The following is a 24,582-nucleotide window of genomic DNA, read 5'->3' as shown; positions in this document are numbered from 1 at the left end:
CCTTTCTCACCACTCCCCCTCATCTTTGCTACATTCCGTGTTAATTCAATTCAAAGGAGCTTTGTGTTGGCAGCAGAAAGCACACGTTTACAAATTGGGGAAATTATGTCCAATTAAAAGGGAATAAAGAATCGCACAAACAGCGCTGTTGTCACATTGGAATTTACGGGCGTGGGGACATAAAAAATGCCAATTTACTGTTTATTTTATAGTATATAAATGTAGGCTAATGGAGGGTAGCTTGACGACCATGCAGTCTGATGCCAAGGTTTAAATGTCATTTAGACAGCATGTTATTTAGACAGATGCCAGGGTCATTTGTTGACCTGGCATCCTATAGTGTTTTGATATTATACTGTTTAGACTGATGCTAGTTCCTGGTTTACCTGTTTTTTTGATTGATTAAATACTTTATTAGAAGTTTGCATGAAAGTACAGTTCAATACAAGGTCGGCTAATAGGAATTAAAAAATCACACCCTGTGTGAAGAGAGTGGTGTCTTTGATGAGCCCCGTATTGATGTTGTCATCAATGTTTGTTTATTGGACATACATACATACATACGGACGGACACACAGACAAAGTCAGATATAGGAGTGGTTGGCACCACTCAAAAACCCAAGAAAGTCTATGGCTTGGTTCCTTTGGGGTCCTTTTGTACTCAATTCATGAGACATTAAATGACAGACAGATGATATACACCAGTGGTTCTCAACCTGTGGGTCGGGACCCCCAGAATTCAACGAATTCAACCCCTCGTTTGTGCCAAATCTGGGTTGAACGTGAGCCTAGTTTCCCTGAAGCGCTACACTGTCTCTATATGCATGTGTTTACTATTCACTTTGCATATTGTAAGTCGCTCTGGATAAAGAGCGTCTGCTAGCTTGGTGTAAAGCATTGGTTCTCAAAGTGGGGTCCAGGGGTCCTTGAGGGAGTTCCAGGGGGTCCCCAGCTAAATGATAGATTAGGCACCAAATGGACCCTTATGGGTCTGTAACTCTGAGAGTGTACAAATGGAACCAAATGGACCCTAACGGGTCCATTTGGTTCCATTTGTACACTCTCAGAGTTAAATTAACATTGATTTTACAATATAAATTGGGGTCCCAGAGGTAGAAATGCCATTAAATGGGGGCCCGTAGCCTAATGCATGTCAAACTGGGGGTCCTTGAAATGAAAATGGTTGAGAATCACAGCTAGAGAGCCGTAAAAATCTTCTGTTATGGGGGGTCCCTGGCTTATCTTTTGAAATAGGGGTCCGCGGGCTAATAAGTGTCAATTTGGGGGTCCTTGACATGACAAAAGTTTGAGAACCACTGGTCTAAAGCTACCATTTGTCTTCCCATTTGTCTCTTAATCACCCCCTCCCCCATATCTTTCCCATTTAGCCGTGTTGCGTTACCTGCGCAGTGACAGGAGGATGAGCTCGGTGACGTTCAACAACCTGGCTCTGGCGGACGGCCAGCGGCACAAGCTGCTGTTCCACCTGAGGGGCCTCCAGCAGAACCCGGGCCCCGGCGGCGTGGAGCTCCACCTGGACTGCAGGCTGGTGGAGACGGTCAGAGACCTGCCCGCCGTGTTCCAGGGTCTGCCGGCCGGCTACGGCATGGTGGAGCTCAAAGCCATGCAGAAGAAGGAGCAGGTATTAGACAAATGTTATGTTCAGGAATACATCTAGAACCCTATACAGGACGGTTAATCCATTCCAAGACCGGGAAAGCATCTGTGTCATTCTTTGGCTATTCAAAAATAGCAGATCTACAAGCTTAATGAGCTTGTAGATCTGCTACACCGATTAGAAAAATCGTGGACAATTTGTGCAAATCTTTGAATATAGATGTTTTTTAAAGCCAACATTTGTAACTCAAATCGTTGCTTCTTCTACAAATGTCTTTTAAATCATATTTTTTTAGTTTTTTTTAAACTGTTTCTACATCAGTGGTTCAATTTCAGTTAAACATCTTCGCTTTAAAGAAAAAAATATATATATTCAAAGACCAGGAACCTTTTGATTCAGGGCTGCTTTGCAAGTGACCAATTAAATGATCAGGTTTTAGGGCTTCAACTATCGAGTACATTCTTTCGATTCAATGACCCAATTAAGCATTATTCAATACTTTGTCGCACAATGATGTCGCGCAATAATAGTGAAAATAGCAGATCTGCAAGCTCACAACGTGACGCGTGTGACGCGTGAGTCTAAAATGTAGATCAGCAATTTTCACTATTTTGGAGAATCTGCGATTTTTTTAAAACTTCTCACCTATATTAACAGGCCCAAGATAGGGATAGATTATTAATTGATGATGTTATTCAATTATCGATTAATTCTTTTAAAACAATCAAATCGACTACTTCGATTAAAGTTGTCTAGTTTGTAACACATCATTATATTGGGTTATCGTCTCTTTCATGCTGCTGTTTTGTACACACACACACACACACATTACTCAACCTGAGCATGTTTGATTCAAACAGGAAAGTTTAGAGGAGCTCAAGCTGGTGGTTGGCGACTCCTTTGAAAACATCGCAAGTTTACAAGACTGTCACCAACAGAGAGACTCTGTGCAAACTCTGGGTAAGATTTACTCTCTTTGTTAAATGACCATCTGTATTATGTCCTAATGTGCATCGCCAACATATTACCAACAAAACCTCTAGACAGAAAACAACAGTCAAGAGTTTTAACACTGCGACATGGCACCAGGCTCAGTAAACAGCTTCAGTTAAATACAATACAATGTTCCTTTCTCTAAGGTTATGATCTGGCAGCCCAAATCAGATTGCTGACATAATCTATATTGGAATCAGATTGGTTTTGATCAAGTCTGAACAGAAAAAACAAAAACATTTGCAAATCAGGTTTGAAATGCGATTAAAATCTGATTTCAAAAGATGTGTCTCAGTCAACACTGAAGCCTGGTTTATAATTTGTTGTACGACTGTGTTTACTCATCAAAAATATTTACAAGATAGCTGAATCAGATCTATGTTGTGATGCAACGCATTGTGAGCTTGTATATTAGTTCAGTGGTTCTCAAACTTTTTCATGCCAAGGACCCCCAAATAGACACTTATTAGACCGCGGACCCCCATTTGAAAAGATAAGCCCAATTCATACTGTAAAATCAATGTTAATTTAACTCTGAGAGTGTACAAATGGAATCAAAACAAAAAGTGTTAAATAATATAAATATGATATACGTATGAATATATATACAAATATACATATATGTATCATATATGATACATATATGAATATAATGATAAACAATCCTCACACAAATAACATGAATCTACCTATGACTCTATGCTTCCGCCTGGGTTCTGTTTCCACTGGGACTACAGGTCCGCGGGCACCGCGTCGTGATTGGTCGAATGTTTTTCCGGTCAGAGTAGCTTCCGTTAAGCAGCTTTCGGGAAGTGGAGTTCCAGACTCTATATAGCATTCAGAGATTGTGGAATAGTTGTCTGGTGACGCGAGACTAGTCCCTGTCCATTTAGCTGGGGACCCCCTGGAACCCCCTCAAGTACCCCTGAGAACCAATGTATTAGTTCATTTTGACGAGGGACACATACGACAGAGTATAAGTTGTATAAGTTGTTGGACTTTTAAGACCTTTTTAATTACAAAAACAAAATGTATACTGAAAAAAAAAACTGCACTGGTCAAACACAGGCCAAATTGTCAAACAATATGGGAAAGAGGCAACTATTTATCTGTGGAACCGAGTCAAACAAAAATGTAATGCCTCAAACTCCTACAATGCCAAGTGCTTGTCCAGGGTCCCCAGTTCAAACGTGATTATTTTGGAGGGGTCGCGGCCTGAAAAGGTTGAGAACCACTGAGTCATAAGCATTACTCATGCCTAAATGTCGTCACCACAACAAACAATACAGGTCAGGTCCAAAGCCAAAGAGGAAAGGAACAGCACGATCACACCAACACGCTCCAATAGATTTTAATTACAGCGTTTTTGAACCCCAGGCTCGTCGTTAGGGTCAAACGGATGAAGTAAAGAAATTAAAATGTATTGAAGCATGTTGGTGTTTGTGTTCTATTCTGCTTCCTGATCCCCAGTAGTGGAGAGTAGCTAAGTATTTTTTTTTACTTTAATGGAGCATTTCCAATATTCAGTACTTTTACTTCTACTCCACTACATCTCAGAGGCAGATATTGTACTTTTACTCCACTACAATTATTTGGAAACTTTAGATGCTGGTTACTTTGCAGATGTAAATTGTTACATTATAAAACATACATTAACCACTTCAGCCCTATTTTATACCTAGGCTATTTGAAAATAGCCGATCTACAAGCTCACAACGCGTCGCCTCGCGACGCGTTGTGAGCTTGTAGATCTGCTATTTTCAAACATTTTAGTACCTTTACTTTTAAGTATATTTAAGTATACTTTAAGTATATTTTGATGCCAATACTTTTGTACTTTTACTCAAGTCAACATTTTTAACACAGGCCTTTTACTTGTAACAGAGTATTTCTACATTGCGGTATTGATACTTTTACTTAGGTAAAACCTTAGAGTACTTTTTCCACCACTGCCCAGCAGCACCCTGACAAGTTGACGTGCTCATTCTATCACCTCTTCTGCAGGAGTCAACACGAAGCAGCTGTCTAACCAAATGCTGGAGCTAACCAAAGTGATAAATGAGTTGAAAGATGTCCTCATTCAACAGGTAACATGTCTGCTACTATAATGGCCCCAGTGTGGGCCCTTAAACCTTGACTCTTAACCCTTTGAAGTCCCTGACACCCTGTCTGACACCATAAACATATTTATATTACACCCCCGCCTCCCTCCAGGTTAAAGAGACATCCTTTCTCAGGAACACCATTTCAGAGTGCCAAGCCTGTGGTAAGATAAACTCTATTCATATTAATGTTAGTCAGTGGTTAATATGTATGTAACGTCAATGTCCTATGCGGGGGATTTGAATCCTGGTCCTACAGAAAGCCTGTTTGGGCAGAGGATGAATTAAGTTCTGAGCTTCATCCAGTAGTTCATACAATACCTCTTGATAACCAGTAAATAAGTTATATACTTTATTTCTCAAAGGAAGCGCAAGTAGACCAACTATAAACACTGTAGTTGTGATATTGTGTTGACCAATTTGGTGGGGAAAAAAATTATTCACAAAAATGTTTTATGCATTAATTGCAGCTTTCATCCAATACAGTAACAATGACAGTCTGTTGTACAGGGCTGTGGTTTGAAAACGTTTGTGCCCAAGGCACACTAATAGGCAAGTCAAAGTCTCAAGGTACACCTGTATATTCATGCTGTAGGTGTATACCTTGAGATGAGACTATTTTTGAACATTTGTAGGAAAAAATAAATAAACGATTTAAAATGACACATTTCCACATATGACATGCCCAAAATAGAGATGCCAGGTTAAAAGTGGTTAAAACATATATTTTTGGGGTATAGAATTTGCCTCTGTATTGGGAAATGAGTTTGCACAACAGTAAATTAAAAGACAATTCATATTTTTGTATAGTTCATATATATACATATATATTGAGTCGTCCAAGGTTCAAATGGATTGTTTGTCCCTGTTTCCTCTGAAGGACTTGGTGGCACAGAGGTGGAGAAACCAAAGTGTACGGCGGGCGTGTGTTTCCGTGAAGACATGTGCATCGAGACAGCGGACGGTGTGGAGTGTGGACCCTGTCCTGATGGATACACAGGAGACGGCTTCAGCTGCGACGATGTGGATGAGGTATGTCTGCGCTAGTGTATCTGCACGACTGTGTGTGTGTGTGTGTGTGTGTGTGTGTGTGTGTGTGTGTGTGTGTGTGTGTGTGTGTGTGTGTGTGTGTGTGTGTGTGTGTGTGTGTGTGTGTGTGTGTGTGTGTGTGTGTGTGTGTGTGTGTGCATGCTTGCGCGTGTGTGTGTGGCACATATCAATAAACCCTTCATTTACAACTTAAGCCCTAATTTATACAGTACTTAGCTAAATAGAGATGCCAGGGTGAAAGTGGTTACACGTCAGCAAATTCTGAAGAAAAAAAAAAAAAAAGAGATGTTTTTAACTTTTTCTAACCTGTGTCCTCTGTCTCTGCAGTGTCAGTTTGACCCCTGCTTCCCTGGCGTGACGTGTGTCAACATGGCCCCAGGGTACCGCTGTCAGGCCTGTCCACTGGGCTACACCGGCTTAGAGATCGAGGGGGTGGGAGTTCTGTTTGCTCAGACCAACAAACAGGTGAGTCTATATGTCTCTCGTCCACACCAAGAATGATAACTATGAAGATAACCAACGATTATGCTGAGAGCATCCACACACTTATGAACAATAACCTTCTCTAAACATGTTGAATTGTGATTGTGATATGTTGACCGTGGAGCCCTGTAAATCTGGACACATTTCGACTTTTAGGCTGTCAAGTGTTTCTGTCGTTCATCAAATCAATCCCAACTGCCTAAGTCACTTAAATTACTTATTAGGCAGAAAGTAAAAAACTCTTTTATCTGCCATTATTTATATCTGCCTAACTCTACTCTCCTTCATCCTGCCTTCTTGCCTATGTCCTCAGCCTATCAGAATGCTTGTTACATTCAAAATAATGTCTGCCTAAGTCAAAAAGTCTGTTTGGAATGTAACAAGCATTCTGATTGGCTTAGGACATAGGCAATAAGACACAATGATGCAGCAGTGTTAGAGCTAGGCTAACATGTCAATTTGACCAAAAAGTGAGTTTAGGCAATTATGCTATGAGGCTAACGATAAGTATGTTGTGCTGCCGTTCTGTCTCCATTTAGGTGTGTGATGACGTGGATGAATGCAAAGGACCCGACAATGGAGGCTGTACGGCAAACTCTCAATGTCACAACTCAATGGTGAGACAAATACATCACCCGGCAGATCACAACTGCTCAATACTAACTATAACTATATATCATTTATACGTATATCTATAACGTTATGCATTTCCTCTGGTCCCTGTAGGGCTCGTATCAGTGTGGTACGTGTAAGACAGGCTTCACAGGAGACCAGGCCAAAGGCTGTAAGCCACAGATCAGCTGTGGAAACAGTCTGACCAACCCCTGTGACCCCAACGCACAGTGTACCATGGAGAGAGACGGGTCCATCACATGCCAGGTACACACACACACACACACACACACACACACACACACACACACACACACACACACACACACACACACACACACACACACACACACACACACACGGGAATAATTATACATTATACTATATTGTTTGTTTATATCTAACCTTTATATTCTACCATCACTTATATTACACATTATGATATGAGAATATATTTCGTAGGGGACGAGATGTCTCTGCTAGGCCTGATAGCCATTGTTTTTGTACAGCCTGTCTTGTTATGGTTCAGCTTGTCCTTGTAGCAGCTATAGAGTATAACTATGGTCTGATCCCTGAGCTCGTTGGAAACACACCCACCCCCACACCCCCACACCCCCCGACACACACACACACACACCTGACACGTTTCTGGTATGTTGACAGTGTGGGATCGGCTGGGCTGGTAACGGCTACCTGTGTGGGAAGGACACGGACATCGATGGCTACCCCGATGACAGACTCAAATGCAAAGACACCTACTGTAAAAAGGTAATGACACGGTATACGTCTTACATCCTTGAGTGAGCGTCCATTTAACTCTGCGAGTGCATTTGGTTCCATTTGTACACTCGTAAAGTTACGGGGTCCATTTTGGTCCATTCGAACACTCTCAGAGGTACAAATGTTACATGGAGTTACAAATGTATAAATTGTGTCTAGTGCCAGATAAATAATCGACCTCTCTTGTACTTTCGAGTGAGTCCGTTTAGCTGTATTGATGGAACTAATGTTGACACATGTCTGTTGACAGGATAACTGCATGTATGTCCCCAACTCTGGCCAAGAGGACGCCGACAAGGACGGCATGGGAGACACCTGTGACGAGGACGCAGATGGAGACGGCATTCTAAATGAGCAGGTCGGTTAGTGTGCACAAACAAGTGTATACGCCGTACTCACACTGATGCATACATACATCATGTATGTATGTATGATGTATGCATGCATGCATGTAGTATGCATGTATCATGCATTGCAAACATAGCTTGCAGGCGGCCGTAGTTGAGTGGGTAGAGACTGAGGCCGTCTGGGAAAACGTCACTGGTTCCACTCTTTGCTCGTCTGTCTATGTGTCCAAGTATCCCTGGGCAAGACACTTAAAACCACAAATACTGTTTATATTTCGTCATGTGAATAGCAAAAATAGTTCATCTACAAGTTAACAATGCATCGCATGGTGACACATAGTGAGCTTGACTGATCAGTTTTGCTTGAAAGGATTGATCATTTTTTTATATATCTATTAAATCGATTAGTTCGATTAACTTGCTGCACACCCCCCATTCTGATCACCTTGTTGGATCAACAGGACAACTGCTGGCTGAGGCCCAACGTGGACCAGAGGAACAGTGACAAGGACAACCACGGTGACGCCTGTGACAACTGCCGCACGGTGGAGAACCCCGACCAGAGGGACACCGACAGTGACGGCAAAGGAGACGCGTGTGACGATGACATGGACGGTGACGGTACGAGAGACAACAGAGACCTAACACAACTGACACTCAAAGCCTTATTAAAGAGTTCTGTCGATGAGGGGGGAGAAAACAGCGTCGGTCACGTGGTTCATGTAAACTGGAAATAGTTACAAACGCTCATAGACTCCAGTGTATTCCATAAACGTCCAGTTTAGGGCTTTGTCACTATTCGCCAATACAAGGCTATGTAGAACAGAGGTTCTCAAACTTTTTCATGTCAAGGACCCCCAAATTGACACTTAGTTATTAGCCCGCGGACCCCCATTTGAAAAGATAATCCAGGGACCCCCATAAGAGAAGTTTTTTTTACGGCTCTAGCAGTGATTCTCAACCATTTTAATTTCAAGGACCCCCAGTTTGACATGCATTAGGGCTACGGACCCCCATTTAATGGCATTTCTATCTATGGGACCCCCTAATTCATATCGTGAAATCAATGTTAATTTAACTCTGAGAGTGTACAAATGGAACCAAATGGACCCTAACGGGTCCATTTGGTTCCATTTGTACACTCTCAGAGTTACAGACCCATAAGGGTCCATTTGGTTCCATTTGTACACTCTCAGAGTTACAGACCCATAAGGGTCCATTTGGTTCCTGTCCATCATTTAGCTGGGGACCCCCTGGAACCCCCTCAAGTACCCCTGGGGGTCCCCGGACCCCACTTTGAGAACCAATGATGTAGAAGACCTGACCCGAAGAAGTGAACGGAGGTAGTGCAACTTTTAGAAGTGGGGGAGCGCATTTGTACTGCTTTTTCCCCCCTCTACATCAAATCTCTTCACCAAAAATACCAGATCTACAAGAGCTTGTAGATCTGCTATTTTTGGCTAATGCCCCCCCCCCACACCAGAATGTGGATGCTGGGGTTCAAGTGTCAAATAGGGCTGTCAACGATTACAAACTGAAGTTGACGATTAATTGTGACTCTAATAATTGCGATTTACGACTTAATTGTGTGTTTGGTCATTGAACATGGCATATGAATACATGAACATTTTCAAACATGGAAACGATTATAATGGCGATTATGCAAAAATAATATGCGAATATCTCAAATAATTGCGATTAGACGGTGATGTAATAATTGTGACAGGCCTAGTGTCAATTATTCTACTACAGTAGAAAAATCCTATATTTAGTAAGTGGGGGAGAATACATCTCCCCACGGCTACGCTCCCCTTTACCCCCCCACCACTACACCCACCCCCCCCCTCACTCATCTTCATATTATGTAACAACAGAGTACACACGTTGCTATGATGACTTATTTATTAAGCCCGATCATATCAAGTCATACGGCAGTTTCTGACGCTGAAAAACAGCCGATGTACAAGCTCACAAGTCTTGGCATCACGACATGTTGTGTGTATGAGTGTATAGATCGGCTATCTTCGCCGAGCGTCACTCTGGAGTATAAATTAAGCACGATGCTGCCCTTTCACTCGCATTTCCAATTCTGTTCTAACATTATTTATACCGGCTCAGATTATCTCTGACCTTTTGAAGTAAAGTGGATTGCAGTCGAGCTTTTTGAGGTTGAAAAAGAAAAACTAAATTCTGTTACACCATTACTATTATGGTTTTGATGTTTGACCAAATTGCCTTAACCCATTAAGACCGGGAACGCATCTGTGCGTCATTTTTAGATTTCTTTGGCTATTCAAAAATAGCAGATATACAAGCTCATAGCGCGGCACCGAGTGCCGCGCTATGAGCTTGTAGATCTGCTATTTCTTTTAAAAAAAAATCACACCCAGTGTGAAGTGAGTGGTGCCTTTGTGTTGCACTCCTATTTGTGTTTAATTAATGTGTTTAACTGGTTGCATCTTAGTGTTGCAATCAGCTGCAGCTGTTGAGGCCGTGCTCAAACGGACGGACGGACAGACCCACACACACAAGTCAAGTGTAGGAGTGGCTGGTACCACTCAAAAAACGTTAAATGTTTCCAAATCATTGAATATATATATGTTTTTAAAAGCAAACATTTGTAACTCGAATATTTGCTTCTGGGGGATTCTACAAATGTCTTCTAAATCCTAACAGTTTTTTGAAAAAACGTATGTTGCTATAATATCAGTGGTTCTCAAACCTTTTCATGTCAAGGACCACCCAAAATTCTATGTATTTGGCCGCGGACCCCCATCTCAAAATATGTTGTTCCAGGGACCCCCCAGAAGCAAAGATTTCAGTTACAAATGTTCGATTAAAAAAAAAATATATTTTTTTTTTGAACAGCCAAACAAATCTAAAAATGACACAGATGATGCTTTCCCCATCATAAAGGGTTAGAGAACTGAATTACAAACAGCAAGTCACGTGATAGACCAGAACAAGCATTTATGTTTAGATGTTTAGACTTTTTTACAGCAGTTCCACTGTAATAAGGTATTTTATTAGTGGTGTTCTGTGCAGACAGCTGCTGCTCGACCTTTATGCCAGTGCAGTTCTGCTTCAATCTGCTGCTGTCTCTGTCTGAGATTCATGAGGAGTAACAGCTCAACTCACATCCACTGAAATGACCACAGTGCCCCCAGGTGGTGAAAAGTGTGAACATGACCTTAACTGTCACTTTAACTCAATATTGAAATATTGACATCAGTTTGTATTTGTGCAGTGGTGTAAAGTAACTAAACTACATTTACTCAAGTACTGTACTTAAGTACAATTTTGAGGTACTTTTACTTTACTGGAGTATTTCCAATTGTCTATACTTTTACTTCTACTCCACTACATCTCAGAGGCAAATATTGTACTTTTACTCCACTACAATTATTTGAAAACCTTAGTTACCAGTTACTTTGCAGATGTCAATCATTACATTATAGAACATACATTAACCACTTTAGCCCTATTTTATACCTAGGCTATTTGAAATTAGCCGATCTACAAGCTCACAACGCGTCGCAACGCGACGCGTTGTGAGCTTGTAGATCTGCTATTTTCAAACATTTTAGTACTTTTACATTTGGCACTTTAAGTACCTTTTGATACCAATACTTTTGTACTTTTACTCAAGTACATTTTGAATTTGGGACTTTTAGTTGTAACAGAGTACTTCTACATTGCAGTATTGATACTTTTACTTAAGTAAAACATTTGAGTACTTTTTCCACCACCGCATTCGTGTGCATGAATCATGCATTAAGTGGAATACAACAGAACAGAGAAGAAATGTGCTTACAGCAAGGAAATTACTCAACTGTAGCAAACCGCAATTCCTGTCTACTATAATGAGAACAAAAATAATTAAGCATCCGAGTCTTGTGGTTTGTGGTGAATTTCAGGTCTGATGGTTCTCAGTAATACAACACTATCAAAATGAATTAAATAGCGTACGATATCTCCAAAACACATATTAGGTAATGTGCTTAAAATGCTACTTTGCCACAGAATTGTTATATACAGTAGATAGATATAGGATATATTTTATTAATCCCAAAGGAAATTTGTTCCAGTTGCAATATTGTAGCACGCACGCACGCACGCGCACGCGCACGCACACACACACACACACACACACACACACACACACACACACACACACACACACACACACACACACACACACCTCTACCTATTAGCTAGCAACCTCTAAATAGGTTAATCAAAGCATCTTTTAGAACAACAACTTTGCTCAGAGCCTAGTACTATGCATACATAAAGAGATGTACACAGAAACAACACCAACGAACTGTGTTTTTTTGCTGACTGCTCTCCAGGTCTGAAGAACTTCCTGGACAACTGTCAGCGTGTGAAGAACAGGGACCAGTTGGACCGGGACGGAGACGGAGTGGGCGATGCCTGTGACAGCTGCCCCGACATCCCCAACCCAAACCAGGTCAGAGCCAACAACACAACACAACACAACACAACACAACACAGTAGTGTTGATTTTGACAGCACATTTTGATTCAGTTTTAGTCATAGTCTTTTGAATCAAATTCCATTTAGTTTTAGTCATATTTTAGTCATCTGAAATGTTTTACTGTTAGTCTAGTTTTAGTCAACAAAATCTACAGTTGATTTAGTCGACTAAAATGTATTATGGTGGTGCCTTGATGGCGTCGTAATGACTGATTTTACACTTGGTTGCATGATGAAAATAGCAGATCTACAAGCTCACAACGCGTCGCGGTGCGACGCGTTGTGAGCTTGTAGATCTGCTATTTTCAGAGCACAACACCCGAGCTCTACCAAACATAAAATGACTTGTCTTTTAGTTCTACTGGATCTCTTCTCCACTAGTCCCTCACTAACATTTTAGTCTAGTTTTTATTTGTTGATGAAATTGTCAATATATTTAGTCTCAGTTTTAGTCATCGTAGCTTAGTTTTTATTTAGTTTTCGTCAGTGAAAAAAGGTAGTCCACAAACATTTATAGTCATAGTTTTAGTCGACGAAATCAACACTGCAACAGAGTCCTCAGTGTTTCATTGAAACTCAGAGAGTGCACAACAGTGGTGGAAAAATAACTAAATTTTCTTACTTAAGTATAAGTATCAATACCATATCTGCTCTCTGTTCTCAGTCTGACATCGATAACGACCTGGTGGGAGATTCCTGTGACACCAACCAAGACAGGTAACATGCTGACCTCTGACCTCTACAGTTCGAGCTTACAGTGCCCGGGGTGCTGCTCAAACTTAAACATGCATGATGATAACAACGTACTTCCATACAGTGTCTTATGTGGCTATGACATCTAGAGCGTTGTTTCTCAAAGTGGGGTCCGGGGACCCCCAGGGGTCCTTGGGGGGGTTCCAGGGGGTCCCCAGCTAAATATGTTAATATAGAATCACAATAATGTTAACCACTTTAACCTTTTATACTTTGGCTACTCATAGCGCGGCACTCACACACGTTGTGAACTTGTAGGTTCGGCTATTCCTGAATTTTAACTGGTTAACGGTCAGCTCTTGTGGTTGTGTCATTGACTGACCTGACTTTTACTGTCATTCCTCTGCAGTGACGGGGACGGTCATCAGGACAGCAAGGATAACTGCCCCCTGGTCATCAATAGCTCCCAGCTGGACTCCGACAAGGACGGCATGGGCGACGAGTGTGATGACGACGATGACAACGACGGCATTCCCGACTTTCTACCACCGGGTCCAGACAACTGCAGACTGGTACCCAACCCTGACCAGACCGATGACAACAGTGAGTAAACTTAAAGAGAGGAGAAAAACGTGTTGCACACCTTGGCTCTGTATGCAGTGATTCTTTTTATTGATTGAGGTTTCGTCCTGCCGACCACAGAATCAACAAATGGCAGTGTAACAAACACTGGTCTCTGTATACAGTTTTACCACATAAAATCAATCAATCAGCTAAAGGTAATATAATGTTATTTAGTTGTGGGTATTCATTTAGGTGTTTCTGTGCGCCACAGCCAGCATGAAGTTAACTGTATACTAATACTGATATTTTCAGTATTTGCTGTGCATAAACATACAGTATTCCTAATGTCATTCTCTATGCATTTGTATTGTGTCTTGTTCAGGTTTTTCAAGGTATAGCTTTATTTGTCCCACTAGGTATACAAACTCATAGCTTGCATATCTGCTATTTTTTAATAGTCAAAGAAATCTTAAAAAGACACAGATGCGTTCGCGGTCTTAATGGATTAAGCATATTTCTATGGCAAAGTTTCTGTAATGTTTTACACAGGCCTTTTACTTGTAACATGTATATTGTAGTATTGCTACTTTTACTTACACTTACAAAAGAATATCCAAGTTATTACTTCTTCCATTGCCGTTGGTCTGACGGTGCTGTGTCCCTACAGATGACGGGGTGGGAGATATCTGTGAGTCAGACTTTGACCAGGACAAGGTGATCGACAGGATCGACAACTGTCCCGAGAACGCCGAGGTCACCTTGACCGACTTCAGAGCCTATCAGACGGTGGTGCTGGACCCCGAGGGCGACGCCCAGATCGACCCCAACTGGGTGGTCCTCAACCAGGTCAGACCTACAAAGATTCACTTGATTTAATTCACTCAAATGGACATACATGTAAACACACACATATTCATGTTATAGTTGGCTTCCTTCATTAACAGTGCCAATTGAAAAATATTGTATTATTTGTTCCTAAAATAAAATAATGTAAGGTTTGATGCATATCAGGATTCACAGTTTTTTTTAACTCTGTTTTTAAACTATGTATCCATCCAAATGATACCTAGAACCTGAAGATGACTTGTGTTTAACAGTGAAAACACCTGTTTTCCTCTCATAGGGAATGGAGATCGTTCAGACTATGAACAGTGACCCAGGACTTGCTGTTGGTAAGACCATCATCAACTTCAACTTCAATTTATTTGTCACATCACTAGTTCACAGGTGTAAAAGAGTGTGTGAAATGATTTGTTGTATACCCACAAACTGCAGTTATTATATAAATAAGTGCATAGGCAGAGTATACCTTAGCCCTAGAATGTCTGTGATCTTACATACATTTCATGTATTCCAAATACACAGCCATAGTCGTATCCGTGCCCGGTTAGCAGACTGATCTCCGTTTTGAGAGTGGTTCTCACTTGTCCATGAGCTGCACACGGACAACTTTCTGTCCGGGCCCGGAATGATTGCAGGATTGAATATATCGAAACTGCCTTTGGGAAGCCCAAATGTATGGGGTACACAATTGGTAGGTGGTGTAATTAATTACCCCGCACCAATCGCAACGCACCTGTCAATTGTGTGTCCCAGGCGTTTGTGCTTCCCAAACATCGACTTGTTTCCAAAGGAAGTTTACATATGTTCAGTCCAGCAGTCATTTCAGGTCCGGCCTCGTCGCTGACAGAGAATGTCATCCGTGTGCAGCTTGAGGAAAAGTGGAGATATTTTACTAAACACACGTTTTCTGGAAGAACTTTTATGCCGCGCAGATCAGTCTGCTAATCGGGCGTGGATGAGACCGATCTTTGGCTGTGTATTTGGAATACATGAAATGTGTGTCAGATCACAGACATTCTAGGGCTACTGTATGTATACCTCAGTCTCTTGTGCAAGTAAAGACAGTTGAATATCAATCATTCAAATAAATATAGCTTGTGTTGTGCCCAACGCATTTGGAACATAATAGGATGCTGAAGATGTTTGTCTTCCTTATCATCAGGTTACACTGCTTTCAGTGGAGTGGACTTTGAAGGAACGTTCCACGTGAACACGGTGACCGACGACGACTACGCAGGCTTCATCTTCGGGTACCAGGACTCCTCCTCCTTCTACGTGGTGATGTGGAAGCAGACCGAACAGACCTACTGGCAGGCCACGCCCTTCAGAGCCGTGGCTGAGCCTGGCATCCAGCTCAAGGTGAGAGAGAGAGTCCATGAGATCTCATCTCATCCACTTGAAATTTGAAGTCTGCCTGACAACATGCCACTTCGGTATTTAAGCCCTGTGTATTTTCACTGTATGTATGGCAAATAGCGAAAGATGCAGATCTACAAGCTCACAACGTGAACGCATCTGTGTCATTTTTAGATTTGAGCTAAAAAGCGTTATTTTACACTTTGGCAATTCAAAAATAGCAGATCTATAAGCTTGTAGCGTGGCACTAGGTGCCGCGCTACAAGCTTGTAGATCTGCTATTTTTGAAAGATTGTGAAAAATGTGTGCAAAAGCAAACATTTGTAACTCAAATCATTGCTTTTGGGGGTCCCTGGAACAAAATATTTTGAGATGGGGATCTGCGGCCAAATACATATAATGTTGGGGTCCACTGACATAGTAACATACGTTTTTTTTTTTTTAAACTGCTAGGATTTAGAAGGCAATAGGGCATCGCAGTTCCCGCCCACTTCCTGGTTCCACTGCAAAATACTCAATGCATTTTTCCCATTGACTTTTCCAAAAATATTTATATCAATTAATTTAAGCCTAGAATCAAGCCATCCAGGATCCTGGTGAATCATGACCATAAAACGTTTGATTCTGTGAAAAAAAAAGTTTGAAAACGGCAAAACAAAGGGTATTTATTAAATATAGTATATCATATAATTAAATATAAAATAAAATAAATCACAGAATCAAACGTTTTATGGTCATGATTCACCAGGATCCTAGATGGCTTGATTCTAGGCTTAAATTAATTGATATAAATATTTTTGGAAAAGTCAATGGGAAAAATGCATTGAGTATTTTGCAGTGGAACCTGGAAGTGGCCGCAACTGCGATGCCCTATTGTAGAATTGGAACCTCAGGCCTTAATGGGTTAAAGGATTTGAAAAGTTTTGAAAATGTGTGCATGGCTGAAAGTGGTTAATACACACCCTCCTACCAGTATCTCTCATCTTTTCATATTATATTGGTGTTGATTTTGACAGCAAATTTTGATTCAGTTTTAGTCATAGTCTTTTGAATCAAATTCCATTTAGTTTTAGTCATATTTTAGTCATCTGAAATGTTTTAGTTTCTGTCTAGTTTTAGTCGACTAAATATCATAAGATTATAGTCAACTAAATCTACAGTTGATTTAGTCGACTAAAATGTATGTTGGCGGTGCCTTGATGGCGTCATAATGGCTGATATGATTTTACACTTGGTTGCATGCTGAAAATAGCAGATCTACAAGCTCACAACGCGTCGCAGCGAGCTTGTAGATCTGCTATTTTCAGAGTTCAACACCCGAGTGCAACCAAACATAAAATGACTTGTCTTTTAGTTCTACTGGATCTCTTCTCCACTAGATCCCTCACTAACATTTTAGTCTAGTTTTTATTTGTTGACGAAATTGTCAATATATTTAGTCTTAGTTTTAGTCATCATAACTTAGTTTTTATTTAGTTTTCGTCAGTGAAAAAAGGTAGTCGACGAACATTTATAGTCATAGTTTTAGTCGACGAAATCAACACAGTATTATACATCATTTTCCTCATAATATGTTCTTACCGCTCTCCTCACGTTGTCCAGGCTGTGAAGTCCCGCTCCGGTCCCGGGGAACACCTGAGGAACTCTCTGTGGCACACCGGAGACACCACGGACCAGGTGCGTCTGCTGTGGAAGGACCCCAGAAACGTGGGCTGGAAGGACAAGGTGTCCTACCGCTGGTACCTGCAGCACCGCCCACAGGTTGGATACATCAGGTGAGAGGATTCACATGTTACAGTTAGAGTTATTCATCACATCATGATCCTTTCTCTAGTCTCAACTAGCCAGCCTATACTGATATGTCTGTGGAAAATCTACATTCAGTGTATGGACTAGAACACCCTTTCGTAAACAGTGGTTCGGGAGTAAATATCCCCTTTTTTTGTTTCATATATTAATAATAATACATCAGACTTATATAGCGCTTTTGTTAGTACCAAAAGTCGCTTTACACAACAGCTTAAAATAAAATAAAAGTTAGGAGCAAAAAAAATAAGTTAAAAGGCTAAAAATATTAAGCTAAGCCTAAGGAAGGAGGAGAAAGGGAGATTTGGTTTGAGTTACGTGGGGATAGCAAGTCTGAAAAGGTGGGTTTTGAGGGAGGCTTTGAACACGGCAAGAGTGGGGGCAGAGGTGGGAGTGGGTTCCAAAGGGAGGGGGCTGCAACTGAAAAAGCCCTGTCACCCCAGGTTCGTTTTTTTTTTGTTTTTATGGGGAAGTCCACAAGGCTTGCATCACCTGACCTGAGGGAGCAAGAAGGGGCGTGGCGTTTGAGGAGGTCAGAGAGGTAGCGGGGAGCCTGGTTATTGAGGGCTTTGTATTGTAGGTGGTGATGAGTATTTTGAAATCGATTCTGTGTTTTACTGGGAGCCAGTGAAGGTCATGGAGGACTGGGGTGATGTGGTCTCTGGATCTACGTCACCCCAGAAACAAATATATATAATTTTCGAAAGATGGGTAAATTACCTCAGTGTGGGCGGCTGTACATAACATCCTACTAAAAAAAAAACCTAGGCTATAGGCTTACATGAGTCAAATCAGAAATACATAGATCTTACCTATAACGATAACAAAACAAAAGAAAGGCCATCCACCCCTACAATACCAAGGCTGTAAAGTAACCCATGTTAAAACTGGCAAATCTCAACAAACACTAGCAGATTAAAAAACACTGGTAAACACAGGATTGGTGTTGTTTGAGACTGACAAGGAAAAAGACATAATGTAAACTGGTGACAGCCAGATTTATAGATCACAGCCTGGTCAGGAGCCAACCACCAGCAAGGTCCACCTGGTAGCCAACCACTCACATTCAGACACCACCCACCCCACTCACACAACAGCTGGTACTCAATCACTCAATCAGCACCACTCACTCACCCATCCACCAATGAGGGGAATAGACATACACAGGGCAACACACAGGAAAATAAATGATATGACCCCAGGGTCATCTTAACACCCATTTATACCTGAGGCAAGTTCTAAAAATGCCTTCTAAATCCTAACCTAAGTTTTCTGAAAAAAACTTCAAATTTGTATAAAGAAATATAGATAGATATAGATATAGATGTAACTTAGTTATATACTTACGTTATATAGTTACTTTACACCACTGACTGTTGATGTGTTTTTTTGCTGTTCAGGGCCCGGTTCTACGAGGGAACTGAGTTGGTAGCAGACTCGGGCGTGACCATCGACACCACCATGAGAGGAGGGCGACTCGGCGTGTTCTGTTTCTCACAGGAAAACATCATCTGGTCCAACTTGAAGTACCGCTGCAACGGTACGGCCTGTCTTTATGAATGGAGAGGGAGAAATTGCGTCCACATATTAACATTACATAACATACTGTAGTAGAACATAACAATGTATCTAATTTGGTGTTTTCACACCATGCCATACAGCAGTGGTTCTCAAACCTTTTCATGCCCCCTAATTGACACTTATTACCCCGCGGACCCCCATTTGAAAAGATAAGCCAGGGACCCCAATAAGAGAAGGTTTTTACGGCTTTCTAGCAGTGATTCTCAACCTTTTTAATTTCAAGGACCCCCAGTTTGGGCATTTATACCTCTGGGACCCCAATTCACATTGTAAAACCAATGTTAATTTAACTCTGAGAGTGTACAAATGGAACCAAATGGACCCGTTAGAGTCTGTAACTCTGAGAGTCTCAGAGTTACAGACCCATAAGGGTGCATTTGGTGCCTAATCTATCATTTAGCTGGGGACCCCCTGGAACTCCCTCAAGGACCCCTGGGGGTCCCCGGACCCCACTTTGAGAACCAACGCCATACAGTACCATAAATGCATATATTTTTTAACATACTCAGGTAAAGTACCTCAAGATTATTCCTGTGTTGTACTTATACTTAAAGGTAGGGTAAGTGATTTGCTTTGGTTAAAATAAGTGTTAAATAGCTCTATATTCTGATAGTACTCATTGCTATAGAGTGTTTGTTCAGTAAAAGGAGTCTTCTAGTGTCTCCAGCTCTTTATAAAACAGAAAATGCATTTTCGTTTCAGTTTCAGTTTCATTTCCAATTTTATCCAATTAGGAGAGAGAACTCAATCAGGATATAGATTACACAAGTGAAATTGGAAGTGATGACACTAATAAATGAGCAGACAAAATTTGAACCGGAACACTATACAAATGAAGCTTAAAAATGGGTACTTTCTCCTGATTGGCTGAGATTTTGACACCTACCGGAAAATGTATTTTCTGTTTATTAAAGAGCTGGAGAGATAGGGAGACATCTGTTACTGAAAAAACACTCTATAGCAATGATTACTATCAGAATATAGTGTTTTAACCTTTTAACAAAATACTTTTTGTTTTAACCAAAAAATATCACTTACCCTACCTTTAAATATTTAAAGCAAAGTTACTTTCCACCACTGCTCCTGACCCCTGACCTCTTGTGCTCCATAGATACCATCCCTGAGGACTTCCAGGAGTTCAGCACCCAGCACGGAGTCGACTCCCTCTAATCTCTGTGTGTGTGTGTGTGTGTGTGTGTGTGTGTGTGTGTGTGTGTGTGTGTGTGTGTGTGTGTGTGTGTGTGTGTGTGTGTGTGTGCGTGTGCGTGAAATTGTGGATTTGTGTTCATCCGACTGTGTGTTCATCAACATTTTCATGTCAAGGACCCCCAAATTATATTTGGCCCCAATTTGTGACATTTTGTGAGATTGTAGATCGGCTATTTTCGAATGGCCAAAATAATTAAATGGGACTGTTCCTCATTTTTTTGGGACCCCCTGGAACCCCCTCAATGACCCCCGGGGGTCCCTGGACCCCACTTGTTTTATATAGTGTGTGTATTTGAACATAATCTTTGTACTGTAAGTTTTCTATGTGTATATTATGGCAGTTATGAGTAGTCTTACTACCTGACTGACCTAAAATCCACTTTGTTTTATAACCAACTTTTTTGATTGAATGTGATAGAATACAATTGTTTAGAAATAAGGTAAATTATATGAAATATTAACATTACATAACATGCCGTAGTAGAACATAACAATGTATCTAATTTGGTGTTTTCACACAATGCCATAAATGCATATATTGTTTAACATGGTTGACCCCGGAAATCACAAAATGCCCATCTTACCTTTTTCTTTATTCTTTGATAAAATTGTGCATAACTAACTACAGGTTCTGGTGGAAATAAAGGAGACACCATTGTAAAGAGTCCCCCTAGTGGTGGAGTAGGCTACTGCAATGTGTTAATACACTCAAAAACCACGACATTTTCACACCCAGGTCGTGTCAAGTTTTATTTTAACTAGAACCTGTTTATTTAATGTCAGCAATTAAGCTTCTTTTTTTCTATCAGCATGGCTTGTTTTTATACTTTCTTTAAAGAACTTGAGCGCACAAGGTTCCTTAGGGGACGATCACCGGAGGCGCAGAAGCTTCAGAAACGTCTTGACAAAACAGGGGCCGTGTTCACAGAAAGCGTTTTTTTTGCCTGCCGCTACCGCTGTAGGCTACTTGACTCGAGCTCACGCCTTTTGCGGAAAAGTTGAGAATATTTAAACTTTTATGCATGTCTAAAAAACTGTTAGGAAGATGTGATGTGACGTGCAGCGCGAGAGAGGAGCACGTGCTAGGTGTGTCATACCATAGTTGGCGACGTGTTTCTAGCCACGCGCCCCAGTGTGATCCCCCCCCCCCCCCTTACTGTGCCTTTTCCCTCCAAACATAAGATGCATCATTACCTTTGCTCTATCACAAGCTTTATGTTCATTAACTTATGTTCATTCAATGCTGTGACATGATATTGATCATATTCACACATCAGCTATCTTGCTATCATGTCTATAGTCAGGAGGTGGTTGATGCCCAGAGGGCCCGCTCCTGAGTATGACAACAAGACCAAAATGGCCTAGTTAACGTCCTATTTTAAACCATGTCACATGAGTTTCGCAGAACAATGGAGAAAATAGCAAATCTACAAACTCACAACGCAACACCTGTAGATATGCTATCTTCGCTATTTCTGAAGACGTTTGAAATTTGAATGTCTCTAATAACATGCCCAACATGTTTGAAAGTGCTTGAGTCTGTCTGTGGGTTTTATAAATATTTAACAAATGAAAAGTATTAAGAGCTTGTGACGGTTTTGATCGGCGACATACAAGGCCTCCACCCTACAGAGACAATGTGATCAATAACTTCTCATGTGATCCTATAAACAGATTGTTATGTTTGATGATGTCACATCTATGTCTCAGTCTACATGTAGGGCTTTGAATAAATCAAATTCATTATTTCTTGGGAATGTGACCTTGTCAACAAATGGATGTCAAATAAAATCTTACAATCAACATGAACGTTTGTTGTACAGTAACACCACCAGTCAGAATAAAGTTCCCTCTTGTATTTGTTCAGCTGTTTGACTGAAGGGGACAAGGGTCATTGTTTGAGCACAGCTTAAACTCAGCTCATATAGTCAATTCTGAATATTATATATTTGTTTTTTTTTGCATATTTGATTTGAAATAATTCAAATAACAATTCTTGATGAAAGAAAAAAGAGAAAGATCCATTGAGCAGCTCAATTTTAAAAACAAATATGACACAAATCTTGGACTGAGAATAATAAACCAATTAAACACGTACATACAGTCCATATATACAGTATTGTATCAACCGTAACTGCATGAAAATAACCAATCAATATAACATTATTTTCTTTAGTATAGGAGGCATGGCTAACTACAGCACTCAATGAATAAAGACCATTCAATTGGGCGCTGAATGGCCTGAGCAATGGATATTATATTAATCAGGAAATCCTCAATAATCCTGAGTAACGCTGGGATGGTTTACACCAATCCTCTTTTCTTATCCCTCATTAGCTTGTTGTGGTGTACAACACATGCTTTCATACAAATGCTCGGTGTTCATTAACCACTTGAACCCTAAACATCCCTATTCTGGGGGTGAACATTGCAGATCTACAAGCTTGTAGATGTGTTATTTTTTGCCAAATATATTTAGTGTAGAGCTAAAAGTAACAGCAGGGGGCCTAGTACAGAGCACTATAGGGAATCTGGTGGACTAATAGGGTTTAAAGGAGAGGGGCAAGGATTATAGGTGATTAGCAGTCTTAAGAGGTTTATATTACTCCTGCAAGTGGAGGGGATAAGTTCATAGAATGTCATGCTTTGGTTCATTTTAAATATGTAATATGTATAGTAGCAATTAATGGTGATGATAGCTGATGGGTTTGATTTGTGGAAAGGTCCATAATACAGCCTTAAACTGACTATGTCCAAAGGTATTTTATTTTTATTTAATTTCTCAATTTATTTACATTTACAATGTAATTTACAAGTTCATCTCCAAGGAAAACTAGCAGATTCCTGCTAATCCCCAAGAATAATTTGCAATTGCCATGATGGCCATGACCCATGATTGGTTGTACAATGAAGTAGACCAGTGGTTTTCAACCTTTTTCATGCCAAGGACCCCTAAATTGATATACATTTGGCCGCGGACCCCCATCTGAAAATGTTTTGTGCCAGGGACCCCCAGAAGCAAAGATTTTAGTTAAAAATGTTCGCTTTAAAAAATATATACATTCAATATACATTTTCAATATTTTTCAAAAATAGCAGATATACAAGCTCATAGCGCGGCACTCGGTGCCGCTTTGAATAGCCAAAGCTAAGTGGTTAAAATGATTGTGACGCTATGTTAACTAATTTAGCTGGGGACCCCCTGGTAACCCCCCCAAGGACCTACAGGTGGTCCCCGGACCACTGGTTGAGAACCACTGAAGTAGATTATATAAGCGTTAAGTGGTTAAGGAATGACAGTGAGCTGGTCCTTATGGGTTATTATGACACTTAGTACAACTAAACTACTTGTGAATTTGACACAAAATCATATTATTTTCATTATCTTAGAGAGCTTCCCCTAAAACGGATTAATATTCAATTAGATTCAATGATTAGAACGACATCCTTAGCAACATGAACCGAGGCAGAAACAACAGACTGCAGAATGCCTCCACTGACCATTCTCTACGGAGTGTTCAACAAAGCCTTGTCTTCTAATCAGACAATAACGTTGCATTGCATTACATTATGTAACATTCCCTAATGCTTGCTTGCACAGTCTTTCATCAAAGGTTCCACAGATTGTTTTGCATTTGTGACCCTGGAGTTTCCACAGTATGACAGAATGTAATTAATATTTCATGCATGGATTAATAATCTCTTCTTCATTCTTCAAGAACAAATGTCTTCTGTTTATAGCAGTGGTGGAAAAAGTATACTCAATTTTTTTTAACTTAAGTAAAAGTGTCAATACTACAATATAGAAATACTTTGTTACAAGTAAATGTCCGGAATTCAAAATGTACTTGAGTAAAAGTACAAAAGTATTGGCATCAACATATACTTAAAGTACCAAAAGTAAAAGTACTTATTATACAGAATGTCCCATTTCAAGTTTTCAAATAATATCTTATATATAGCAGATCTACAAGCTCACAATGCGTCGCATCCACCACTGCCTGAATATCATAGAGTCAAGATGCCATTGCACAGGCCTGGTATCTGC

General features: G+C 40.6%; 1 protein-coding gene across 1 annotated transcript in view; it reads left to right on the top strand.

Annotated features, from left to right (window-relative positions):
- The window catches only part of thbs4b (thrombospondin 4b), a 32,454-nt gene extending 10,163 nt beyond the window's left edge, over positions 1-22,291 (top strand). Inside the window, exons 3-22 of the mRNA XM_084047523.1 lie at positions 1,389-1,642; positions 2,479-2,578; positions 4,616-4,698; positions 4,826-4,877; positions 5,594-5,745; positions 6,091-6,228; positions 6,786-6,863; positions 6,973-7,125; positions 7,522-7,626; positions 7,889-7,996; positions 8,447-8,606; positions 12,338-12,456; positions 13,147-13,199; positions 13,585-13,778; positions 14,407-14,585; positions 14,863-14,911; positions 15,745-15,941; positions 17,541-17,713; positions 19,145-19,284; positions 20,437-22,291. Coding sequence (XP_083903649.1) covers positions 1,389-1,642; positions 2,479-2,578; positions 4,616-4,698; positions 4,826-4,877; positions 5,594-5,745; positions 6,091-6,228; positions 6,786-6,863; positions 6,973-7,125; positions 7,522-7,626; positions 7,889-7,996; positions 8,447-8,606; positions 12,338-12,456; positions 13,147-13,199; positions 13,585-13,778; positions 14,407-14,585; positions 14,863-14,911; positions 15,745-15,941; positions 17,541-17,713; positions 19,145-19,284; positions 20,437-20,495 — 2,546 coding nt within the window. The 3' untranslated portion in view covers positions 20,496-22,291. The remainder of the gene's footprint in view (positions 1-1,388; positions 1,643-2,478; positions 2,579-4,615; positions 4,699-4,825; positions 4,878-5,593; positions 5,746-6,090; positions 6,229-6,785; positions 6,864-6,972; positions 7,126-7,521; positions 7,627-7,888; positions 7,997-8,446; positions 8,607-12,337; positions 12,457-13,146; positions 13,200-13,584; positions 13,779-14,406; positions 14,586-14,862; positions 14,912-15,744; positions 15,942-17,540; positions 17,714-19,144; positions 19,285-20,436) is intronic.
- Positions 22,292-24,582: the final 2,291 nt, after the last annotated feature.

The sequence above is a fragment of the Gymnoscopelus microlampas genome (genome assembly GCF_963454915.1).
Source record: "Gymnoscopelus microlampas genome assembly, chromosome: 21".
Taxonomy (NCBI): domain Eukaryota; kingdom Metazoa; phylum Chordata; class Actinopteri; order Myctophiformes; family Myctophidae; genus Gymnoscopelus; species Gymnoscopelus microlampas.
The sequence above is the reverse complement of the archived record's forward strand: the minus strand, read 5'-3'. Positions and strand labels throughout refer to the sequence as shown.